Source organism: Struthio camelus, chromosome 1 (genome assembly GCF_040807025.1).
Source record: "Struthio camelus isolate bStrCam1 chromosome 1, bStrCam1.hap1, whole genome shotgun sequence".
Lineage (NCBI taxonomy): Eukaryota > Metazoa > Chordata > Aves > Struthioniformes > Struthionidae > Struthio > Struthio camelus.
The window spans coordinates 111,347,966-111,375,260 of NC_090942.1; the positions used below are offsets into that span (position 1 = coordinate 111,347,966).

The 27,295-nt window shown below is 37.7% G+C and overlaps 1 protein-coding gene across 4 annotated transcripts in view; it reads right to left on the reverse strand.

Annotated features, from left to right (window-relative positions):
• ROBO2 (roundabout guidance receptor 2) overlaps window positions 1-27,295 on the reverse strand; it is a 1,122,084-nt gene that overhangs the window by 102,555 nt on the left and 992,234 nt on the right. For all 4 annotated transcript variants that reach the window (XM_068910773.1, XM_068910796.1, XM_068910762.1 and 1 more), the window contains 3 exons: window positions 19,369-19,496; window positions 16,073-16,084; window positions 1,600-1,724 (listed from right to left, as the gene is read on the reverse strand). In XM_068910773.1, the coding sequence (XP_068766874.1) occupies window positions 1,600-1,724; window positions 16,073-16,084; window positions 19,369-19,496 (265 nt within the window). The remainder of the gene's footprint in view (window positions 1-1,599; window positions 1,725-16,072; window positions 16,085-19,368; window positions 19,497-27,295) is intronic.

Genomic DNA, 27,295 nt, shown 5'->3' on the forward strand with positions numbered 1-27,295 from the left:
AATATGATGGATGTCCACTTTATTAGATTCAAGTGTGACACTATAAGCTCACTTTACATAAACATTACCATGTTATTAAAGTCCTCTACAAGGAAGGTTTTCGAAATGTTTGCTAGCACATCAGTACTTCCTACTTCAAATTCAAAATGCTATTCTACTTTTCCCTTGGAACAGTTTTCACCTTAGTGAGAGTCACAATACTGTGTTTTTCCAGTATGTGATCCATGGTGGCTAGATTTGAAGTTCTCTGCGTGACAGGCTGAAAGAAACACATTGAAGACTGAGCTTATGCTCTTACAACAATAGTCTTGTACCTCTGTAAGCAGGAATGCAACACAGTACGGAATATTGTCAGCCTTGGTCTGTAACTGAACCTTTGTTCTCGCCCCTAATGACTTTAAGCTGGCTCTTTCTGAGTGTGTACGAATGCACTAATGCAGATCTGAATTCAGGATCAGGTCCTCAAAACTTATAGCCAGAAATAAAGGCCACTTTTTGACCCATTGACTGAACTCATGAGAAAATGAAGCAGAAGTAGACGGGGCAGGGGGGCAGATCTAGGGTTCAGTTCTTGTCTCGTGTTTTAACTGACTTGGTACACACAAGGCCTCCGGATTAGACAAAAAGCATCTCTGTGCTGCACAGCACAGCATGGATACTTGAGTTAACTCACATATGACCAAACGGGAAAAGCAGCACAGAGCTCTGAAAAGACTTATTTAGCCAAAGGAGAATGGCAGGCAGTACAGATGCATAGACACGACAGGCTTCATCAAAGAACTGCAAAAGCACCGTCCTTGGACATCTAAACTGTCCCTATTCATCTTTTCTCCTGTGTTGTACAGAGATCAGGTGCAAAGGAGAATATAGAGCATAGTTTACAATGTCCAGTGTAACATACTTGCGTGAACCGCATGTGGAAAGTGAGAAGGACTGACTTCTGACGTAACATAGTGCCAGGAGAGCAACAGCAGTAAAAAAAGTCTTATGGTGCGACACTCAAATATGAAAGTTAGTACTGGCTGATGGTAAGATTAATGGCTATATCAGAAATTTTGCTTTCAAAATGACATTAAGGAATCAGGGAAATATTTCAAAAAATGGAAATTTCCTGAAACAATTTTACTGAAGAAACCAGCTGTGTCTTTAAAACCTATATTTGTATGCACTGTGAGAATACAGCTATGCAAATCAGTTTGCTAGACGTATAACTGCTTGATCATATCTAGACAGGTTGTGAATTGTAATTACTGACTCTAATTAGTTAAAAGTCATACCTTGCCATGTTCATCTCATCCACCTGTTTTTGGGTGCTCCAGAATGAAAAGTCTTTGAGGTATATACTGTTGCCTTTACAGAGCACCTAGCACAAGTTACACCAACTTAAATGGCCTTTGAGTTCTTCACAGTATTAACATTTTAAAAAGAAAAAAAAAGCAACAAAAATGTTGGTAGAGGATAGTAACAGTTTGAAAGACAAGATCTCTGCAAAAGATGACAAGAACTTATGAAAGGTAATACAGAGAACTTTCTTAAAGATTTAAATACAATTAACTGTTTAGAAAGGCTTGAAAGGCTCGTAGTGTGCTTATAACTTACCTGGCTTCCTTCTTTTTGCCAAAAAACAGCTGGCTGGGGATTTCCTTTAGTTTCACAAGGAAAAGTCACTGTTCGACCCTGGGCTACAATCTGGTCTCGTGGTCTCACCACAAACTGTGGGGGAGCTACAATGTAAGAAAAACCCAGTGTAAATTTAGGATATTTTCCAAGGGGAGATGAAGAATATTGAAGGAAAGAGACAATATTATGTATTATTATTTTATGCCTGAGGACATAACACCAGATATACTAATTAGGACAGACAGAATTAATATATAAACAAGAATAACAGCACCAAAAAAAAAGCAGCAATATCAGTATATGATCTCCCCAGCTGAATAGAAAAAAAAAAGGAAACCTTACAAACATATATATTAGTGTAAACTCTGATGACAACAAATGCAAAGGAAGAGCAGTCAGGCCTGTATGATGCAGGGTCGGGATGAACTCTAACTCCTCCTTAAGAAATGTCTGGACAGGTATCAGCATTTCACAGAGCTCGTTGTTCTGATGGAGCTAGCACAGCTTTCTGTGTTGCAGTGTATGAATTAGAATATACAGACTTTCTTTTTCAGTTTGCCCCTCTAGACTTTCAAAAATGATTGAGAATGGAAAGGAAGGTCTGGATGACAGAAGAAGGACAGAAGTCTAAGGCTCCCTCAGGTCTCTTCGGGGTAGAACGGGCAAGAAGGGAGTGAGAAAGAGGACTTGCTAAGAAAAGGAGGGCTGCTAATACAACATGAAGTTGTAGAACATGAAGAAGGAAGAACTAGATTTCAGTTTGTGGAAAGACTGGAAAGAAGCAAGAGTTGAAGTGTTAGTGGGCAGCAGGGAGCAGTGAGTAAGAAGGAAAAGGTATTCCAGGAGATTAGGAAGAGATAAGGGAAAGAAAAACAGAGAAAGTAGAGTTAAAACAAGAAAGAAAAGCCAGGACTGCCTAGGTTTTGAAGTAGATGGTGTTAACAGTGTCTAAACATAACGGATCAGGAAGTACAGTTAAAAGTGAGCAGTTTCAAAAAGAGAGGTGTGATGTTATTTGTCTGGGGGTATTGATTGAGAAAAGGCAGCCAATGGAGCCAATGGATGGGGAGCAGGAAAGAAAGAAAATGAATTAATGTGCAGAAGGAAGTGAGGAGGAAGTAGTGGTGGAATATTAGAGATAAAAGCTTGACATTAGAGATTGTATTGAGCGTGATGTGATAAAGCAAATGACTTTTCTATGCATGACATGCAAACCATCCAAACTTGTCTCACAACTGGAGTTCACTGGAATTGGATTTATAGTATGTGGCATAACTTAAAAGTGTAAGCATTTTTTCCAGATGTTTTTAACAAAAGACCAGCTAACTTCTGGGAGCAGGATGAGGAAGGAACAAAACCCATGGGTTTTCTTCTATTCCACTATTGTTTTGGTAGTTGCGGAGAGGGATGGTTTAGGAACTACTAAGATTTCAGGTAAACAAAATTTAAGTGTTTTAGAAAACTATATTTTCACCATTATAATTACAAACTGTTTAATTAGGTACGAAGAGCAATCAAGACCCAGCTTCCGATTACACCTGCTGACAGGCACAGACGCAGATCTGCCAACTGCATAGAAATTTATGCAGATTTGATACTCTGAAATACACTTTGCAGCTATTTTGTGAGTTACTTCCTGAGGCTTTACAGATCACCAGGAGTCTAAAGAGCACAAGCTGAATAGCACTGATAAAATGCACTCTAAAATAAGAATTGTAAGGCCCTTGATCAACCTGACTAGCTGTCGATTTAGGAGGTGGAGGGTGAAGACAATACAAAGAGTCTTCTTTCTGTCTCGTACTCCTGAGCATAGTTTTTGGCCTTTCCAGAGCGAGAAGCTTCTGCCTCTTCCCAGTGCCTCAGCAGCTGTTAAACTTCTGAAAGGCTCAGGACAAAGGCGTCAGGCTCCCACTCCTGCACCATTTAAAAACATACATTCTGAGGCTTCTGTAAGAGCATAGGTGTTGCTACACATACTCCGGGATCTCAACTTGGTCTATATTATTCCTAAAGTGCTGAATTGTAGCCATGTTACTTGTTTTTCCCTCACTTTGTTTTATTTGGATGCAGTCACTACAGGTGCTGGAAAGAAGTAATGTAAAAATACACACACACACTTGTTCATTCAACTGCACGGAAAGGAAAAGCGAAAGAGAGAGATCTTTTAGCTGTGGATTTGAAACCTCCATTGCTACAGGCATACTTTACACTAAGCTACCTCTACAGTTCTGACCACACATTTAATAAAGGTCACTGAATTAGTTCAGTGTTTGCTGCTCAGTCTCAAAGTTCTTTGCCCAGGATATTAATATACAATCAATAGCAACCTCAGGCAGAGGAGAGAGTAGAAAACCTCTAGTTTCTTCAGGTGTTAGGTCTGCATCTGACAGAAACTGTGCATTAGAGTCCTATGTCTATGCTGCATTATGGGTGGCCTCAAGGACATAATCTCTCTAATCTGAGGCAAAAAACATGGTGGCAGGACTCCATCCCATAGATCATGCCTGAGCATGATTAATGCCTAAGCTTGGTGAACTGGGGTCATGTTATGCAGACGGTGCTCTGAGAGAGCTCAACAGAGGGAAGAAGGGCATGGAATTTCTATGAGATAACCTTTCAAACCACACAGCTGCATTTATGCAAGGTACATAAGTTTAAGGGTTCGTCTGAAACATTCTGACACACACAAGGCTGTACTGTAAGTCCATGACTCAAAGCGCTGAGTAGAGGTAACAGGTCTGAACTTGTTCCTGTAGCAGACTTTCCAAGGACCAAAGTAAGGCAACTTGGTTAGTCAAGGCACAATAGAGACAAATCTCCTAGTTCCTACTTAAAATTTAACCTACCCCTAACTTTGAACTTCCCCCACTTTCCTCCAAGCAGAAAAATGATCCCTTCTTTTGCAAAAAGAGAGAGGAAAATAGTGAACTAGCAAGAACAAAGGCTTAGTACGGTTGATCCAAATGAGGTAGAGTAACCTTTTGCTCTAGTCTCTCCCTGCTAGGCACAAAGTCCTCTCCAGCATTCTTCATTCTAGGTGAACAGCAGATCCATGGCCCTCAGGACTGAAAGTTCAGATTTCTAAGGACTTTAGATTTCTAAAGACTCAGGTAAATAATGATATATGGCTATGCAGAGATCTGTTTTCTAGCTTTTCTCTCTAGCAATGAATACTAGAAATTTACTATAAAAATGAAACCATGAAAGCTTTAATTTGAACATAATCTCAAGATATCAAGAGGAGTTGGCTTTTAGTAGTAACTACTTATAATTAGAGCACAATGCCAACTCCTCCTGCCAAACTATTCAATACTATAATTTTAAAGACCATAAAAACATCATTTTAGGAAAATAAAATCTTGTACATATTTTTTGTTCATTGGAAGAGGAGTTTAAATGGAAGCCCCTTTTTATTCCAGCTTGTTGTTATATTCAGCTATCGCTCCGTTAACAGACATCCTCTGATAATGACATTGTTTACAGAATTTAAACAATGTTTTCACTGTGTCAGTTTTATCTATCATATTCCAGTTGACTAATGCTAATTCACAACTCATAGTAACAGTTAATACTTGCAGGAAAAATTCTTGGTCAAATATAACTACCAAAGCAGCAAGACTGCCTTTATCTCCAGGGAACGTGACCGCGTTCAGAGATAGCAAGGCTTATTTGACAGAATAAGCACCTGGGCTGTCTTCAGTTTTACTAAAAAGTGAACTAATTATCTGCATATATAGATGCTCCTTATAACAGTAAATAAATATTAATACTCCCATTTACAAAAAGGGTAACTGAGGCAGAAGATCATGACTTGCTCAAAGTCCAGCATCAACAGAACCAGGGACAAAACCTAATCCAAGTCATTATTGCCGCTCTAAAAGTGGGTGAATTTAAAAAATATTTTGAAAAGCTACAGTAAGAGAAAGAATGGCAGGCTTGAAAGGCTTCAGCTATGAAAGTTATGTACTAGTTTAATGCTTAATTCACCTAAATATTAAGGAGATTAGAAAAATCTGTTGAAAAACCTGTCATGAAGCAGCAAACCAAGTGTTGTGCCTATCAAATTATTACCCTTCATTGTTTTGGATGTAACATTAACTGGATTGGAATAAGCAGAGTGGAAAAACTCTCGTTTAATTGACATTTGAAAGTCAAAGACAATGGTTTTAAAAGGAAATATATTGTTTGGATTCTAGGGGACTAGACAAAAATACGAAAAAAGAACAATTAAGACTACAGACCTAGCGCACTCCTATTGAAACATTTTTTTTTAGAAATTTAAATACAGTACACAGTAAATTAGATTTGATTTCTGGCAAATTATGCTTTGATACTGCATTCAGCGAGCACTGGCTTCAATCAATGTCACACTAAAGCTCTGTTATGCTAATAGCGGCTTGCGAGGGTGAGCAGGATGATATGGAAATCAGATGGTTGAACATGAATAGAAAGCATAGGCCATGTGCGAGGTGGGCTTTGAGATGAAGGGATGGGGGACCCTAAGGTTAATCATATCGTGTTCAGAACTGTTTTTACAGCAGAGAACAGTATTCTACAGCGAGAATTAAAACTGAGATAGCAAAGCCACAGTTGTGAACTTTAGCTATGTTGCTCAAAACGGTAACAATGCATTCTGTTGCACTCTTTATAGATGTTCGTGTTATGCATGATGGATGGATTGTTTATTCCTTTAATAAATGTATATGAAGGTAGCCTATGCCCAAGTATTAAAGAGCTTTAGTAAAAAAAGTAGAAATGAATATCGCAAAATATTTCCAAGGAATTTCTCAACTCTTCTCCAATCCTAATAACTAGCGGAGTTAATCTACTGGGATGGATTGCAAGTCATTCATTTCTTTCCAGTAGCATTACTGAATATTAAGGGTTATGCTGAGTCACCCGGAGCTGATAAAGCTGCTGCTGTAGAAAAGCCTGACTGAGTCAGTCAGTCAGTGAACTCTGGTCACGTGATAAGAAATGTTGCAGAAGATGAATCAGAAGAGGATGGGAAAATTACCATAGGAAAATGTAATTTTATAGTAAAAAGTATAGTGACCCCATAGGAGAAGTATTAGCAACGTTTTCTTTCAGTGATGCAGTTTTTTAAGCTGGTCTTGTGACTTGTGGTTCACATTGAAATCAATGATCCTAAGGGAATTTTACTATCAGGACTTGCTCACATCAGCTCCTCCAGTCCAGGTACCCTGGGGTGCATACATTATATTGCTGTGATTTTAATTAAAAGTAGATATTGCAGCAAGTGTTAGCCCAATATTGCTACTGCAAGCAGAAATGGAAATGTAACCACAGCAACTAATATCAGTGGGATTTCTGTTGTCATCATTCAGGTTTTTTCCTGACATCACCAATTATCTACAGCAGCCACTATGAGACTAAACTCATTTTACATAATCCAAACATTTTTCAGATAACGATAACTTTAGTAATCTTTTAATTGCATGAACTTAGATAAAAAGTATTCACATACCATGGCATATGAGACTTTATTCAAAGCTCACTGAAGGTGTTAGAAATTCTCCTATTGGTTTACGTGGTCTTTGGATCAGACCCATAGAAAAAATATTATATTGCAGGAGAAGAGGAATAGTAACAAACTGCTTAAGTTGCAGATTTGATAACCTGTAATTGCAACTAATTTCAGCTGCTAGTCAACCGTAAATAAAATACATTTAGGCAGGCTGTCTTGAATTGAGACGAGTGTCTCAATTTAAACTGAAATTGTTTATTAGCCTTCTAAGCAGATCTCAGCTGATGCTCACTGACGGAGGTTTGAAGAACAAGTAGTAACATGCTGATTGGTAAAGCATCAAGATTCTGTAAGATTCAGCTCTGCTTCCCTCAGGGAAGACACAGTATCCCAACCTAATATTCCCATCTACATTGCAGTCTTTTTCAGCACGGTACATTTGCAGAGATAAATTTAATTTCAGGATATGTTTCGAGCAGTCAAAATTACACTCGGTACAACATTCAGTAGCTCCACTTGGAAGTAAGAGAGTCAATTACAGTGACGACGTACTCGTGGTGCCTTCCCCAAATTGTCTTCTGAGGTCTGGATCCCCATTAAGGTTTAATACTTCTTTTGAAAAACCCTCAAAGATTTGAAACTGGATATCTCACTGCTCTTCTCAAACCCCCACTGCAGTGACAATATTCATGCAGACATTTCAGCTGGTCTTAGATGCATTTTGGTACTTTGCAAAACATCATGGACACTTCAGTCTGGAAGCCTTTTCTTCCAGAGATCTAGCTCACTTTCAGCTTTACCAAATACAGATCAAGAGTTGCCTCTAAGATGTTTACATAGAGGATGGTGAAGTCTGCACAGTTCCAGGTGAAGTATTACATATATTTAATAGGGAGGTAACCATTGACATGGTCTATGGAGCAGGACTAATTTGTAGGATTGCTTTCCTGGTTCCACAGATAATGGATTAGAAGATAGCTGGAGGCAGTACAAGAATTTCTGAAAGAAAGATAATGCTCCCCTGTGTGTCACTGATTAAACCTGTCTAACAGCTCTGGCAGATACTGGACTTCTGGATGCTTTCATGGCACAAGTATAAAAGAAAACCATAAGACACTACTTACATACTTTGTTGTAGCAATATTTGCCCCTTGCATGGCATAAGTAACCAGGCTGCCAGAAACTGCAGATATGGCAGTCTCAGAGTCGTGAATCACTGGTGGAGTAAGTAGAGGAAAACAGATAAAGATTTCTACTCTAAAACACTGGACACCTTGACTGAGTCAGCAGTCCTTTTCTCAGAAGTTCAGATCTTGTTGACTGCTAGGGATCCTGACACATGCTTCTTGAGAAACAAAGTTATTACTAAACTATTAGTCATGACTAATAATAGATCAAGGATGAAGCCCATGACACGGGAGGCATAACAGGGACCTGAAAGGGTGACAGCTTAGGTCTATTATTTCTTATCAGAGTTAAGATAAATCAAAGGAAATTTACGAAGGTCATTTTCTTGACAGTGAAAAGACTTCCCAATCTTATGGTGAGCTCCACCTTTTAGGAGAGTCCACAGACAGGGTAGGAAGCAACTTTTCAGCATGGGAGTTACTATAGAGTTGCCTAGGAAAATCAGTTTCCTTTTTTTCTCAGTTGCATCATTTGGCATAGGAAGTCATAAGTGTAGTCACTAGTCTGTACAAATATAGTTGGACATTAAAGCAATTGGATGGATCTAATTTTATGGAAAGTTTGTTTTCTCATTAACTATGTTTTCTTCATTGTTCATTTACAGTGTTGTTCTTCTATGATTTAACGTTGACACTATATCAAAATTAATTTTTATATGCCCCACACGGAGACCAACTACACAAAATCAGAAGCAGAGGGGGCAAGTGGGGGAGAACCTGTAGGGGGTCAAAAGCAAAGGAAGTACTGAGGGACAGGAATGAGCATACAACGGGGCAGAGGCAGAGGGCAGGGGGAAGCGGGGCCTCAGCAAGGTCATTATCAAGGTCATTATCAAGGACCCCCCAAAGGGGTCCTGCAGCAAGTGTCCTTCACGCTGCTGCTGACTGATGGGAAGAGAGAAATTCTTTTTTATTTTCTATTTGTTTGCTGCTTTCAGATGAGCCATGTGAAAATATAACAGTGTGAAAGGATCAAACACTTCAAACATCCGAAAACACTAAACCATCTTTGATATCTGGACTAATTGGTCTAATCTTCAATTTAAATTCAGGTTCTGAATTTCACATATAAAAACATTTTTATCCTTCAGTTGCTCTGAAACACTGAAGCAGATAATCTCTCAGTGTGTGGAAATCCAAGCAATTTTTTTTTTCCTTTGCAAGAGGGTAAAGAAGACTAGAGAATCAATAAATAAAAAACGCTAACTGCCCTGTATATTTTGCTATAAAATCTCTCTTCTATCCCTGTCTGGCCTAAAAAAAACCCAGCAGGCTGTATCTGCACGGTGGAAAAAGAGGTGTGAGATAAACAATAATGAAAGGGCAGGTTTGGTTTATATTCAGAGTTTCCTTGTGAATTTCAATTAACATAACTTCTATTTATCACTTTTATAACAAAAGTTGAGACACAAAGAAGAAAAATGCTATTGACAACTTGTTCCCCCTTCTTTCCTGGGATTAATTTCAATAAAATAAAATTATTAAACAAATTATATAAAAAAAAAATCTCTGTTTCCTACATAGCAGAGAAGGCAGGCATCTACTTTTTTCCCCCATTTCCAGTGCTCTGAACTCAGCAGCAGCCCCTTTCCTGGTCCCTCCTCTTTTTCTGACACTACGTTAAAACATTAAGTTTAAACATCTGGTCTGAGTTTCATCTCAGCCTGCTGACTGTAGCCTGCTGTCGTTTAATCATACCTCTCTCTGTTATTATATCTTGTCCAATCATCTCTTTCATGAGGCTGTTGTATCTTGCAGATGCTCCTGGAAATTCCCTTCTGCATAGTCCTTAATGGAGTCTTGAGTTGTATAAAGAGAGGCAGCACTGATTCTGGCTGCCCAGTGCATCACATTATTCAGGATTCTTTCTTCTGTAGATAATGCTTGCTTTTTTTGTTTTTTTTCTTCTCCAGTGTCAGACTCAGGATATACCTTTTGCTCAGATCAGTTAGAAAAGGTGTGCTTTCCTAAAATCATAACACTCTAGCCTCTAGCTAATGTAAACTGTATCATTAGGGGATGGCTTGTGCTACTGTAACTTCTGTGAGTTTAGCAAACAAAGCAAATTATGCCAGCAAAAACACATGTAATCTGCCATGAGTCCTTCTGTCATGGGAGATAGCAGGAGGGTTTTCTGGTAATGTGTTTTAAAAAAGAAAAGCATACCCCTTGCTGATAACACTAAGATTTCATCAAAAATAATGAGTGTAATCTAGTTATCTCCTTCAAAAAACCATGAATTCAAATGCAGTGAGCTGAAGAGAAGATCTAAGGAGATGATGAGAAGAGTAAAGAGTCTGCCTATAATGAGAAGGATGAAAAGTGCTCGGTTTGTTTACCCTTGGAAAAAAAGAAAGGCTGAGAGGAGATATCCTGCTCAGTTTAGGTTCCTGGAAAGCAAAGAGAGGAAAAGGAGTGAGGAAGAAGAAACAACCGTGCTAACTGGCAGTGCTAGCACAGAGGAAATAAGACATAAACTAGTTTTGCTGATGAATAATATTAAGGTTATATCCAGCCTGTAGTAATACGACAGCAGTACAAGCTAGCACCAATTGAGCAAAGAGGGTAAAGAGAAGAGTGAATGCATTAATGCATAGATTTTCACACTTCTCTTGAACGAAAAGGAACTGCTTTCTCCTTTTAAAAAAAGGAAGGGAAAAGTTTTGGCAGAATGGCAAATCAGAAGACTCTTTTCATGTACTGATCTTTAAAGACTTACAGAGAGGTTCAGAATCCACTCAAGTAAGAAAACAACACCTCCCAATTTCAGCAGAAATAATGGATTCAGATAAGCTCAAGAACGATTTACACATTAAACCTTCCAGAACTTTTCTATGCTAGAGTTCAGCAGTCAAAAATGAGGTCCTTAATCACTTTCTGCACTTGCTGTAGCTGGTCTCTAAGACAAACAGCATGATGAGTGTGTGAGCCTGTGCACATACTTGATACCGGTAGTGGAATGAGCCAGTACTGAATAGTATGACTTGCCAAAGCTTCAAGAACATATACTGCCGTCTTTCATGCTTATCACTGAGGAAGAATTCTCTGTCAGAACTTCTGTATTTCTGTTTTGACTACTGTTTGCTATACTCTAAAAGACTTGGAATTGCTGGAAATGGAGCCAGAGTTTTGTGGATAAGTACTTTAATGTTTGGTAGTTAACATGCTCTGTCTCATCTCACAGTGCCATTCTGGCCCATATGTCATAACTGCTCTGTTACTATCATGGCTTAAGTCCTTACACAGATTCAAGCGCAAGTTCAGCAAGTTTTGCCAAAGTACAAATGCTAAGGATCTAGGATATTCAAACAGGTCTTTAAAAGGCTAAAAAATGCCATAACGATTTTAATTTGTTACTGGTATACAAAGAAATATGCAGTTCATTCCATGGCAACCTTTTCTCTTTAATCTAAAGCTTTTGTCTGTTGATAAACAAAAAGGATGCATGTATGTTCATTAACTTAAGAAAGAAACGAATCCCAAAAGCCTAATGTCTGCTGGTGTCCTTATCCTCTTCCAAAAATCTCTTTAGGTGGCAGCAGCAGGCAAACAGCCAAAATGCCACACTTTGATATAGATATGAGATTTCTCCTTTTGAAAGATGGCACAGTAGTGCCAAGAACGATCCCTTCTGCCACACACCAATCACCATTTCTAATATTGTTGTGTAAGTCCTCAAAGTCCCAAATGAAGGTGATATTTTTAAGAATATACTAAAAATTAAAAGTATTCACGCTGTAAAGGTTTTCCTGCAAGAAGAGCGAAAGTGAAATGGAGAAGGATAAAGAGAGAGCTTTCTCACTTATCATCTAAACAAAGCAATTTCAAGCTACAAAAACTAACACAATTTTTTTAATACAACTCTTTCTGTTTCAGATGCTTTGTGTTGCACCATTCTTGACGGACCAGTAAGCCATGCCAGGTGGATTTAGGAGACGAAAACTTCCCAGAGCAGAGTACAGTGTATCATATAGTTTCATTTCACTTAAATATGTTTTGACTCGATTTAATCAGTATGAAATGTGGAAAATAGATAGTAGGTGTCTGATCTGTTTGTCTCTTGTCCAACACAGAAGGGAACTGAGCTTTTTGTACCTCGGTGGTTGTCCTCTTACCTCTTTAGTTAATTCCAAATAGTTAATTTCTATCCAGGTTTAAAAAATATCCCGCTATTTGCTACACAACGCTTCTTTCTGTGGAAGAAGAGTCATAGCATATGGCAATAAACAAACTTGACCCAATATAATGTAACTAACTAAAAAGAACTGTATTTTCACTTGCATGTAGCTGGAATTAATTTGAAAACTGAGTATTCTGTCATCTGAATAACTTTTTAGGGGATCAGTAAGAAGGTAACAAGCATCAGACACAGCTGATCTTCTTGAACTTCACTTAAAGTTTTTCATCTCAGAGCTGTTTAGCAACAGCTTTTGAAGAGCTGGTCAGTGGTACTTTTAGGTGAGATTATATGAAACTTTTGCGCCCCTTCCAAGTTTAGTGCTAGTTTTTACAGCTATTCATCTGAACAACTGCCGTAAGAAATACAGCAGGATGAGAAAGCGTGAAAATATTAACTTGCTCATCTGGAAAATCCATCTGATGAGTGAAATAACAGCAGAAACAGTCTAAATAGGGATAAATATCTAGTTTCCTAACCCATCTGTTGTAACTCCTATAGGAAAGCTTTTCAAAAGCTCATTTGTAAGAGAACATCTATTTTAGAAATGGGCAACACATTTATTCCTAGCAGCAAATCAAAACATGATGAGTAATCTCGTACAGAGCTGTTAAATTCACCAGCTGCCATCCACCTCAGGCAGAACCATACCTCATTTTGTATATGCAGTATATACCATATGCTAATAACTGCTTGTAGCAAAGATGGCCATTGGCAGGAATAATCCCACTCCTGAATTTTTCACTCAAGCTGAAATTTAAACACAAATGTCAAAGCCTAACAGTATATAAATATTTGAAGCAGTCAGGTAAAAGCTAAATAGAAAATGAAAATGATTCAGTTTGCAATAAGATTTGCAATCTTAGAATATTAAGAATACATTTCTCTATTCTTTAATGTAAGACCATTCAAAGAAAATGGTTTGGTTTTGTTTAAAACACAATAAAGAAAGACAAAACATGTCTACTTTGAAATGGAGGTAGAGATGAAAAATATAAGCAGCCAGATAACAAACTTTTAAACTATAGACTGTTCTCTGCAGTTTAAGATATATATAAATATATAAATACATTCCTATTAAAACGACATCCTCTTAGACAGCAGAGGGTAATAACATTAAGTAATGTTAGCTTTACCTTATTTTCTATGATAAGGAGAAGTAATTTTTGCTCTGTATTCCAGTTAACTTCCTAGATAAAAAAACGCTTCAAAATCAGACTCACTACTCTTTTCAAATGATGATTTTATCAGAACACTATTAACAGAAGACTGGGCTCTTTGCTGGGGAAGTGGTGGTGGAGAAGGAAGTTACTATGTTTTGCTTTACCTGGCTTTAAATTTTCAACAGGATAGGTAGCCACCTGCTTTGCCTACTCTTAAAGCTGACTGAAAATCTTCATTGTGGACATGATATGAACTGTAGAAATCAGTTTCATTTGAGCTCCTTAAGCAAAAAACAATAAAGGCATACACTGTCATAAGGAGACCATTGCCTTTTCTACAGGTACAGGATTAGATATGAATGATCCAAATACAACCATTTGCTATATATCACTATACGGACATCTATATGGAAGTTCTATAGGTTAAATACATTTAGGGTTAGATTTACTTATTTTACAATCTTTTCACAATTCACAAAGCTAATCTCCAAATTAAATAATTTGATAGAGACCACATGCCCATAAAATAATTATTTTAAGACCAACTATTCTAATGTATGTTTTTCTCAATAAATCATAAAAAAGAATAATTTTCTTTGTACCAAATGTTCACTTGTAACAAAATAAAATAGTTTGGGCAGGGTCAACTTCAAGCTGACCACAGTATGGTCACAAAAAGGAATCCTGTACCTGGACATAAGTAACTTAGGAGCAACAGCTTCTGTATAAGCTTTAGATGACTCAATCGCCTGAAGAGTCTTAAAACACAGATTCAGTGTTTTGAAATGAGACGCCATCAGCACTGCAAAAGCCTATCATTTTCTTGTGAATTTTTCAGTCATTTATTTCATGTGGCTTTTACAGAGCCTGAAACAGCCTCTACTTTGTGATTTTTCCTTGTCTTTCTTTTCAGAGTGAGCAATGAGAAAAAATACCTACAAATATAAAATACTTGTACTCTTGTAGCACTTTTTAGTGAATTAAGTGAATGAAAAAAAAATCTCTCTCTACCATGAAAGATTCACATTAAAAGCATACCATATTCATTTTTAAGCAGGGAACAATTGTCGTTACAAATTTACTCAAGTTTGACACTGATATAACTCCTGGGAATTAATTTCATGAGAACTAGTGCAATCCCAAAGAAATATAGCAGTGACTCAAGTATAAAGCTTGCTAACAAAATTCCAAATGGCGTATAGTATTTTTTCCACTCTACATAGGTAATTCTCTAGCGGTGGATAAACCATGCCATGACCGCAGAGGCAGTTGGCTTGGCTCTTCACACCCTAGTTCAAGCAAGCTAAAAAGCAAAGGATCACCCTAGTTCTGTAAACAGTAGCCCTAATCTGGATTTTATCTTTAAATTATTCCTCCAAGCCTCCTCTCTTCCTCCAAACCCTGAACAGTGGAGAACAGAGACAAGTTAAACTCATAAACTTCAGTCAAACACATCTCTAACATAACTTTCGACTACATAAAGAAAGACCAGCCCCCCAATAATCTCTGTTAGCACCAGTACAGACTTTTCATACTAATCCAAAGAATTAGAGTAACCATATTATTATTCTAAAAGATGCGTCTAAATACAAACTTTAACAATCATAGGAACAGTGCAACTGGTTAAATTATTTAGAAAATCCATATAGGCACAGAGTAAATATCCGTGAATAAAAATTAAATAATTTCAGCTACTGACAGTTGCAATTTTTCCATTACGCTTAGTTAGATTTTTTGTAATTTTTTACAAGTAATTTCAAAGGCATAGGAAGGAATTAAATTTTCACAGTGGGAATTCAAAATCCAGAGTCTGTCTTCCTCTGGACTTGTAATGCAAAATAGTGTGCATCCTACACAGCGCATTCCAAAATGGACTCCAGGAATTAAGATGACCCAAGGACAAAAATCAATCCTTGCAATGATGAACTTACTGAAAAAGCACGGAAATCTACTCCATCCCTTCTTCAATTTCAGGACTATTTTATTTAAAAAATCTTTGAAAGTTTCAAGAAAGACGGGACATGCAAAGCCTGTGCTTTTACTGTTACGCAGTAAAAGCATAATGAGCTGATCATTTAGGGCCTGATAGAAGCTCATCGAAGTCAATACAATCCTGTCTCTGTTGATTTCAACGGCTTTTTTATCAGGCCCTTAAATAGACTCTTTAAAAAAGGACTGAATTAGTGATTTTGGCTCAATATCACCACGCTCACCCAGTTTTACTGATTGGTATTTGTTGGTGATTTGACAACATGACAGAGCAGAAAATACAAAGTTTAGAAATAGCACTTTGTAAGTCAAAATCACTTGCCTGGCGTTATAAAATTAACACTGTTAAGCACTGGCTGCTAGTTTAAGCCAGTCAAATGCTGTTGCAAATGAAAGATGAAGCACTGCATGAAGCCATGCTAAAATGGATAGAAGGATGGTTACTTACCAACGGGGCGAGCTGTAGACATTACAATGGTGTAGTGAGAACATAAAAAAGAAATTAAAAAAAGAAAAGAATATCTGTCAGAATGCATGACGTGTAATGTTACGTTCAACTATGGATACTACCATGATTGCTAAACCCTCAAATGACAGCCTAAGTAAAACGCTCACTGCTATTATTGTTATTGTTTAGTCACGTGTCACTATTATTACATTTATTTAGGCATAGTACCTGAACAAGTTGGCTGGAACTACTCTCTGAGAAACATTTTTATTATCTTCACATGTCTCATCAAGTATCACTGCTAATGCCTGATAGAAGAAAAATTGCTTTGCATTAGCACAGATTTCTTGATGCTGATGAAAACATCAATTTAAGCCACAGACTGGCAAATGTCATGCCAGTAGATGCAAGGCATTTGCTTTCTGAGTCAAATACCAATTGAATTTTAAGCATGGCTGGTCAGTACAGCAGTAAGGGCTACAGAAAGCCCAAGACAGTTTTTTCTCATTCAATAACAGACGTGAAAGCGTTCAGCACATTGCTTTTTCCTCACTGACAGGGCTGATGAAAATACAACAAATAGGCTGAAATGACCACAGGGATTTCAACTCAGAGCCTCCCAAATTACTGCTTAGATAACTTCTACTTCCTAAAAAAATTGCTGCTGAATGATCGACAGGTTAATTCTTTTTCAGACTGATATCAAGATTGAAAGCTGTTGCTGCAACAAGCGATTGCTTGATTACAGCAAGAGCCCTTCACTATACTTGAGTTGGGGAACAGGGCTGTCAGTCCCTCTGCTAATAAAACACAAATATCCCCTTTCAGAAGAGCTGAGAAGTTGGACATAAAATTCACTTGAGACAGAACCAGGTAGGTGAAACTCCTTATTTTAGCGACAGAAGGAGTTACTCACTTTTAAGCAATGTTCCTTTTTTTTTTTTTTTTAAGCAATTTACCAGCTTTATATGTATATGTGCAGACTAGGGCCTAGGTTAAGATACACAGAGGCAGAGGTAAAATAACATGCAAGGACCTGCTTAGTCTTCATCCTTACTCTGCAATGCTCACTTCCTTTAACTTAATTTCAAGCTTGCTGCCTTTCTCACGCATCATGTATCTTAGGATTTTGTGGCTTCTAGCATCATACATTCCTTCTTCCACAGAGAGAGAAGGAATAAGAGCCATGTGCATTTTTCCAAGAGAGGGCATGAAGGCTGAGTCACAAAATTCAAATTCTGTCATCATTTGTGACAGTGCAATGTGAACTCCCTGCCTGCACCCTCAGCCCTCAGTCTGAGAAGACGGAGCCATGGGCTAGGGAGCTGAGGGTTACATTGTTGTTGCCACGTTGTGCAGATGTAACTACAGGACACCTGCAAGGACCAAGGCACCCTCCAAGTGAATTCTTGAAGTGCTATTACTTGTTTTTGTCCCTCTGCACGAAAAGAGTGCTGTTTCAGACAGAATTCGTACAAGTTTGAGAATTGAGAATTAAGGCTTTCTATAATTAAAAGGCCCCTGACCCCTTTAAAGTCAACAGGAGTTTGCCCAGTCCTTTGTTGCAAGACAATTTGGAGTAATAAACTTTTCCATTGAATTTCTTGGCTTTTCTCATTTTCTGTCATATCCTGAACGTTTAATATGCTTGTAATAGTGTGACTTCCTTTGTGCTGAATAAACGCTATGTATTTAACTGCAAATGACAAACCCAGAGGGAAAAATACCGAATATAATGAAAATCTGCTTTTATTGTAGGAAAATCAATTAAATTATGTATTTCCGTGGTTTTTTTTCATCTTACTGTGATCAGGTTCAAACTTAAGCATTTTAAAAAGATTTTTCGCTTGATTCTAGTGATTGTTCCTATCACAGGCCTAGGGCAGCAAAAATAAATGTCTTGTTCCAGTAATGTATACAGTAGACCCAGTTCTTGGAATTTTTAAAGGCTACTGAATTGGTTGCCAGATTTGTTCGATATTACAATTCTGCCCATGACAAAGAACAGAGTGACTGCATTTCTAGGAGTTCCCTACAGTGATCATTTTTTCTCATATTGCAAAATGGAAGAACAATATCCCATGCAAACATGTAGCAGGTAAACCTATTCCTTCCGCTTACAACAGGTAAAGTTGCATTATCTCTTATTATCTAATGTGAACACTGAGGTAGTATTTCAGCTGACAGATTATCACAATGCTCTCTATTCTTTGCTATATACTACCATGTCCCCCCTACAAAGACACTTGGTGTGGTTTTTTTTTCCCCTTTGAATTCAGCAAATTAAACTGAACTGTGTCCATGCATTAAATGGATGGAAATGGAAGCTGGCCTCTTGGGTCAGTTGACCTCAGTTCTAATAAAGCAATCCATTGAGACTTTGAACATTTGATTTAATGTGCATGAAAAGAGGAGCACAGATAAAGCTAAAAATGTTTTTATTAACCTTTCACAGCTCTACTGAAAACCGTCAGCATGCACCACTAAACTGTGAAATAGTGTCTGCACGATATCCATTGTGTCAAATTGCTGCTTATCTTTTGAAATGAAGTAATAACTATTATATTTTATTTACTCATATGGAAACATTAGCCCACAAACTTTTTCTCTCCCCATGATCTTTAACATGTCTGTATCTACTGTCGCAAAAGACATGTTGGCAACTCATTATTCTACAGGTCTTAAAACCTCCTTAGCACATCAAATAACGCTATATAAACACTGAGTGCATACTAGAGACCAAGAACATTTTAGGAGCAAAAATGTTAGTCTTTACCTCGCAATACTCACAAAATTTAATTAAAATTTTCTTTTTCTTTGGCTTGGGTTTATCTTTCAGATAAAAAAGTGATGGCAGAGAATTTAATTATGGTAGAGCTAATTGCCCAATAATACGATCTGCATTACAATTAGCATTAATAAACATAGCTACTTACTAAGCTCCTTTTTTTTTTTTTCAGAAAATGGAATATGACCAAATAGCCTGAACTGATGTCTCACAGCTTAAACTGTGGACCAACGGTTATCTAGCGCTTTCTCTTGCATATATATGTATCTGTTCTTCAATAAAAAAAAATGGAACAGATCTTTAACTGCAGGGAGGTCCTATCCCACTGAAGTTAACTGAAATTTTGCCTAAGATGTCAACAGAGGATTTTGCCTCTGTTGTAAATCAGTGCAGCACCTAAAGCTGCAAAGGATGTGTGCAACCCAAACAACACCAGGCAAGGATGCGGCCCATTTTGTTAGACGATTCATATGGGAGACACAAGCCCTCCCTCCACGGGAACACTCACCTCGGACAGTGAGGGTAGCAGAGGCTTCCACTTTCCCAACTCGATTCTCAGCAATGCATGTGTAGGTTCCTTCATCTGTGCTCATGGCCTTCTTAATGCGCAAAGTATAGTCATCTTTGATGTCATACCTGTGATACAAAAAAGAAGAAAAACTCATTCTGTAGCCGACAGAAATGAACAAAATCTGTCACCTGGCATATTCCAGTCTGAACCGATCTTGGATCCAACTCTGAAAGATAAATTATTATCTAGCATTAGATAATTCCACCAAGCATTAATCTTCATGACATTTTTATTGCACTCTACATTAGTTAGAAACTTTACATAAAATTAGTATTGCTATGTTCACTCAGTATTCGGGCGTTATTAATAATATCACTCTCTTTGCCCTTGATCTAGAGCAATATGATAAAATTAAGCTATTAGACATCAGTTATCAGCACTTGGCAGCTCAGGTTTATCATGCCTTTACTATATGTGAGCTATGTGTTTTACCTTTGGTTGATTTGGAAATTTTCCTTTAAAAATAATATTTTCTCCAGCAGCAACCCTGCGAGCATGTTGGTAGGATTTGATACTACTCTATTACAAACAATAAAATAATATTTAAGCTCTGGACGGTGACATTTATTGAAGAAGCACATTAAAAGGAGGATTTATCAATTTCATATAAATACTATACAACGATTCATCAGCGTGGACAACAATATATTCTCTTTGTTGAAAGAAATTGGAAACAATCCAATTATGGTTTCTCCATTTCTTTGTTTCTGCTGTTGCGATAGCTCTAAAACTATGAGGATGTGTGAAATTCAAAATAACGCAAAGTACTTCAGTATGCAGTGAACATTCGTTCACAAGACATTTAGAGAGCGTAAATCTAGGAAAATATTCTCAGTTAAACGGCTATCATCCTGCAAAAGTTATGCTTAACACAATATTTTAGGCTCTGATTCAAAGCTTATTAAAGTCAACAGGAAACTTTAGCTTTGATGAAATTTCTTAGGCTCCCGAATCAGAAAGCACTGGTTTTCAGCACAGACATTTTACTCTCGAAATACTCTCTTGTAAAATTATTTTCAACATTTCTTCTAGACATAATAAAGTTACGACATCTGAAATAATTCATCATGAATCTACATTTAGCTTCAGATTCTCATGCATCAAACAGTGAACGTGGTGTTGAAGACTAAAGTAAGATCTAGACCTCAGGAGACCTGAATACTCTCTCTAACAGTGCAAACCCTCACCACATAACTTCAAACAATTAATTTACCTTTTCTCTGTTACCCAGTATAGACCTTGTAGGCTTGTTCAGCAAATATACGGCAATAATATGTAAGGGCACGTGTTGGTATGTAAGAATACAATGCAAGTAGTTAGAGGAACGTTGTGAGGCTGAATCTATGAATATTTTTAAAACATTTCAGGAACTTCAAATGTTAATTTCTGTGTACATAATTATTATACATTGCTATTAAGTATTTTATTTTAGATTTGTACAAAGTGCACAGTGTACTAACAGACTTAAAAGCATCTTAACTCAAAGGATCCTATATGTTGAAATGTTCAAAGTTTTATTTTATCAAGTAAAGCTCAGAACATCAGTTAGAGCATTATTAATAGTTCCAAGAAAAACAGAATTCAAGACATCTTTTCACATTCATCACAGTACAGCGCAACTCCATTCTGTATCCTGGAAAACCATTTTATGCCTTAGCAAAAATAAGTTAAAGACGACCACCAAATTAAGGCTAACCATTCTATCGGAAATGTGCAGGACAAGCACATAAACACGGCTATCTCTTTCTTTAGGTGTTACACTTAGTTGTATGCATAGGCATTATCTAAGGTTTAACTAATGAATAAGGGATATGCCAAGGGGAAGAACAAGAGGCTGTCATGGCATACATAGGAAACTTTTAGTGCCATTCTTTTGCTATTGTAGTTGTACTAAGGAGCAAAATGACAACCTTAATATTCAGTTTCTGGAGCAGTGCGGAACTATTGCAACTACATATTCAAAAGCCATATGCAGTTCAGGCACTTTTTTTCTGAACTCCTCACTAAATTATGCAATTTTGCATGCTGCGCTGCACTAATTAATGGTAAATAGAAAACACTGCTTTCATATGAGAGAAAATGCAGTTTGACTCCCCTAAAAATCTCAAGATTATGACAACAGCATCCTACAATGATGGAGCGGTTATTGTCTCTGGCGACCACACAATTGGAGACAAGAGAAAACGCTTATTTTCTTGACACAAGGCTAGCCCTAGGGGACTGCAAATATAATGCTGTATGCAGCTCCTGTAAGATGGCAACATTAAGACCAGCTGTAATGTAAATATGAGCTGCAAGCAGGAATCGCATTTATGAAGCTGGGCAACAATGAGCTATTTATTTTGTTACACTGACTTTATTATCATTATTCTTTCTTATTTGTTTATTTTTGAGAGGGACCAATAACATCCCCGTGGTTCACTTGCCACTGCTGAGATGAAACCAGACAGGCAGCAGGACTGTATGTGACTGTCTGGCTGTCTGAACTGGAGTGCAGGCAGCCTGGGACAGGACCCTACAGTCTGCTGTGGGCTGCAGCTGACTCGCTCTTCTTCATCTCACCGCTGTGCTGGTGCCGGCATGCCAGCCAGCTGCCTCAGAGGCTTCGGCAGGCTTTATGCTTGCACCTGTCAATCATGCAAATTGTGAAAAAGCCAGCTGCATGGCATGCCAGGACGCAGAGCTAGAGCATAACTCACACCTCCCACTTGGGCCATGAAAGGAGATGGAGTAAATATGTCACGATCAGGGTCCAGTTATCAATTACTTCAAGGAGAGGTCCAGCTCTCCCAGTCTGCCTGTTCAACGAGGCCATACTGGGTTTTTGGACCACCTGGACAGGACACGCCATCTAGCAATTAGATTCATACATAGATGGACTCGTGGGACATCAAAACCATCTGCTGTCCTGAAGTATTGATACGCTGCCCCTCAGTCATCTGTTCCACCCACATTGTCCACAGAAGTCACCACGGTTCAGTGAAGACCTTTGACAGATGAAGCAGGCAGCAAGGAGGAAGAAAGAAAACTGGCTTTTAGCCTGATCCACTGCAGTACAAAGAGCTTGTATAAGAAAGGGACTGTGAAGTAATAAGGTGTGAAGCCTGAATATTTTTGCCTCCTTCCTGTTTTTCAGACATCCACCTGTGCAGTCTTGAACAGGGAATCTTGTCTTCTCCCAGTCCTGGACCCTCATAATCCCACAGCAAGGTGCTTCCATCTGAGTTTCTGGAGAAGTTAACTCACATCTGGATTAGTGTCACTTACACTTGGGAATCAGCCTCAGGGTCTCTCTGACTGCCTTAATACCGATTACAGACAGAGGTTTCAAGACTCCTAGATCACTGATGGAGTGGTGAAAAACCACAAACGCGTACCGGTTAAGTTGGTCCTTAAATCTGCCCGTATACAGAGAAAGCACGGCCTTCAAAATATGTGCAGTATCAAGAAACACCTTCCAAAATATTACTCAAATATTGCTGACTTCTAGCCAAATAATGCCAAAATTCAGCACAAAGTGTAGTGCATCCGTCATCAGTTTCATATGTTTATAGGCATCTAATTGATTTTAAATATTTATTTTTGTTAAACATTTGGAGGTTCTTAACCTTTCATTTTAGCTTAGACTTCAACCATCATACTGAGCTGGGAGATGTCTTTTAGACAACTAGTCAGCCTGCGTGTAGCTATAACCCAGCCACTTTTAGACATCGTATTGCATAACTTCTGTTCTGCAAGTAGTAGTTAGAGTAGGTCTGCTTTTAATTAACTGAGAAGGAATAGGGGGAAAGGGACTGGAAAGGAAGAAAGAAACAGAAACAACAAGCAGATGAGAAAACATTGCTGGTGAGGAAACTCTAATAGAAATTGGGTGATTTTGAGTGAAATCTGGCAGTCTCTGGCACATATGAATGCACTCATTGTTGCTAGTTTTGATTAATGACAGTTGTACAATAGTGTGCTGACAGTCACTGCCATACAGACACATTTTTTTTGATATGAAACACTGTTGAAAATGCAACCCAATCAGATTTGGCCCCTGAACAACATGTGCTATCATCACTGTACCGTGAATTGAGATTGATTGGTAACCAGCTGTGACAAAGTGGGAAAAAGAGCCTTGTCTTTTTCAAGAAAAGAAAAGAAGAAAAATAAAAAACTGAATTGTGTCAAAACCATTACCATCTGCTCAACCAAATAACAAATAAAACAAAACACATTAACTCTTTTTAAGTATTGCAAATTAATGTACTGAGGTTGGATTCATGCATTGGCTTAAACTTCTAAGAATCATCTTGAATTATACTGTTTTTGTCACAGTTACTGTTTTTTTTTCCCACAGTCAAAACTGTAGCTGTCCTTGTTCAGCCTCCAGTCTTCCACAGTTATCAAATAGAGAGAGAGAGAGAGAGAGAAGGAATATCCTGATGTTAGAGAGAAGATTTTGCAATGTACTTTTCGCATTTGATGTAGATTGAGTGCTTCATAGAACTCCTAGATTTCCAGATTTTTCGAAAACATGCATGTAGTTATGCATAAAAATATTTGCACTTCTTTCTTGTTTGCATGCACAGTTAGCACAACTGTGTCAGCAGCTGGAGTCATTACATTCCTAGATATCCAAGTAGATCTAACTGGTAATACAAGAATGCACTTGCTTCAGCTGTGTATTTTAAAGTTCTGAGAATGCATTATTATACTCATAGAATTCAACAAATCCAAATCAGAAAGACATATTTCCTCTTAAAGGGAGTTTGCAAGAGAAAAAGCCAGATCTTTTAAATGGTGAGAACTGATACCACTGGCCTCAAAAGACTTGCATCAGTTTATATCTGGTAACTATTTCCTCCTAAAATATAATTACATTTAAAAAAACAGAATTTTTTGTATGTAAGTCTTGTAGGCTTTCCGTTTTTTAAAGATAATATAAACATTACTTTGCTCTGTTTTCCAAGCTATTTTGCAATGCACACACAAAGCTTCAAGATTATTCGCAATACAATCAGGGAGCCCAAATAGAGATGCTACCAGCCAGAAACAGAGCAAACAGGAGGTAGTTAAGGAGGGTTAAGCTTCTGTCTCCACTTCTCCTTCGTGGTGCTGGCACTTCAGTCCCCAGCACAGTGCCACAGCTACTCACTGGCTCCTTGACTGTGCGTGCCAGATGGAGGGAGCCAGAGAGAAACTGCAGTGAAGACAGGAAGCGTGAGCCTGTTAACGTGCTTCAGCCTTGTCGTGCGATCCAGAAGCAGAATGGAGCGCCTCCATTTCCACGTGCAACACATCCACCCCTACTGCGAGCTCACTTACAAGAAACATTTAAATTTGTTTTTTCACTTGCATCCCATGCATTAATAGGTGGAAGAAGAAAGAAGCACAAACATATATGAATTATAGAGCTTTCTGAAGAAAAGACAAGGGAGCTTTCTTTCCTTAGCAAAATCTGAATCAGTGACAGATAGAGCAAGAATGGATATATTTGGGTGTACCGGCTTTAAATTACTCTGTTGTACCCCTGAACACAAAGCTGCCAGTTGCTGGCTGGCACTAGGATGGCAGCTTAAGGCTCTGACAAACTGAGCTAGCAGGTAACTATCCCTAAGGTCCTGATAGGACAGCTGTCACTCAAATGTACATGTCCAGACTCCCATTATTCAATGGCCAAGCCATTTATACCACAGAAAGGTATAATGCAATGTGACATTGCCTCAAAATTCTTAGTGTGAGGCGTATATGCAAGTAGTCATACAAAATGGCTTACCGGCTTTATGCCAACAAAACAGAACACGAGCTGAGTTACACTGGCTAGTATTCACTATTTTGATTTTATTAAAATATACTAACCATAAATGCTGGTCTAGTCCAAGATCATTTATGGTTTGCTACAAACACATTCTTTATAATTGTTATGGTTGTGATGGTTGACACTTTCAATTGTAATCATACAAAGCACAAAACCACACTGTACTATGCTTTAAACAAAGGCATTCAATAAAATGGCTTAATCAGATTAAAAATGTACCTAACAGTTACAATCATTGTGCTAACATTATAAAAATCATGCTTGTATCCAAGAAAATCATATTTCCTAACTTCTCTGGAAGCCATATTCTGTGTAATACTACTCTTGTGTATGAACAACAAACAGTAGCCATGCGCTCAGAAGAGCACCAAGAAAGAAAAATGAGATAAAATACCACTTTATTCCCATTGAAATAATTTGGAAACACATAGAGTTTAAGAACAAAATGTATGTTTAGGAATCAGTGACTGGGAGTTTAGACAGAAGCCTTATCTTTTACCTCTACATTTCTGTTTGCACAGAGAAGTACTCATAGGGAATTACCACATGATAATTATCCAGAATGGGCTTCTGATCTGATTTTAGTTCCAGACAGATCTCCACATTTCAAAAACTGGAGCCTCGGTGGAAGTATGAGCTAAGAGAGCATGTAATGACTTGGCATAGAGACCTATCCTCCTGTCACCAGAAGTAGCCCTTTACCTCACAGATGAGGCACATTTGTCAGGCACTTGGGGAGATTTGTATTATTACTGCCTATGTCATAATTCATCTATCAGAAAAAGGTCCTTGATCCTCAGGGTTATCTGCTCAGCACATGTCACTGAAATTAATTTTAAGGAAAAGAGAAATACTATTTTTGTCCATTTCTGTTAAAAAAAAAAAAATGAAAGGCTACTGTAAGGACTGAAATACAGTAAGATCCTCTGAGTCAAGACCAGCATCTTGCACTCACTAAACATGGTTTTATGTAGTTAGAGTATTTTGTTTTAATTTGCAACATAAGCACACAGATTAGTTTGTTCAAACGAGTAGTTTGAAACAAAGAGAATTTGTGTTGGCCTGTCTACTATTCTTTGCCTTAAGCATGAGGAATGAATACGATAAACTTGCCAGAGAAACTAACTGAAATATTTTCTAATCTTTATTTCAAATCTGTAACCAATCACGAAGCAGTAATTAAAGATGAAGTCATAGTAATGTTTTAATGAAAATGCCCTCAATATTACAGTTGAGACAGAAGTCATATCATTAAAAAGTACATTTCTCTAATGTTCAGTAATTTTTAACATAGGACTTACCAATAGAAACTGGAAAATAGTTCTTAAACTTCAATCTTTTAGTGTTTTCATTTTTTTTTTAATTTTGTTTCAAACTGAAATGGCTTAATTTTTGTACATCATACAGGGATGGCCTGTACTTAAAATGAAACAGAAGAAATCTCTCTGGACCAGCCATTTCAGCAGCATCAACAATGCTGTGGTTAGAGCTCTTGAATCTTCTTCCTACTTGAACCTAACTGCTAGCTTCCCTTTCCCTCCTCTCCCTGAAGCTTTACAGAAAAACTGCATGAAGAACCATCTTAAATTTTTCATTCTCTAGTTTTAATAGTCAATAAACTGAAAATAGTGAGCCTAAATTGCTTGATATTCTTACTACTCATCAAGCAAGCAGGCTACCTCAACATTTTGCAATGCATAAATACAATGTATAAACAGTGTGATTACTAAGCTTTTACTTAATATGCTTTCCCCTTATTAAAGAAAGATTCAGACGCTAAAAGGGATAATTGTCATTTGACTGAAATTCTACATCAAGTTTTCTTCGACCTCTTTCATGCAAGACCATTTATTTACTGCAGTCTTCATTGACTGAAAAATTCACAGAAATCCATGTTTGAGGCTACTACTAATGATATTAAATTTTTTTTCAGAACTCTGATAGGGACTTCATTAATTCTCTGAAATTTAACAATTTTAACGTGCTTAATAAGAGAGAATGCCACAGGAAAATAGACTATTTTCCTGTGGCGAGCCTATCTCAAGCGCACTGCCAGTGAAT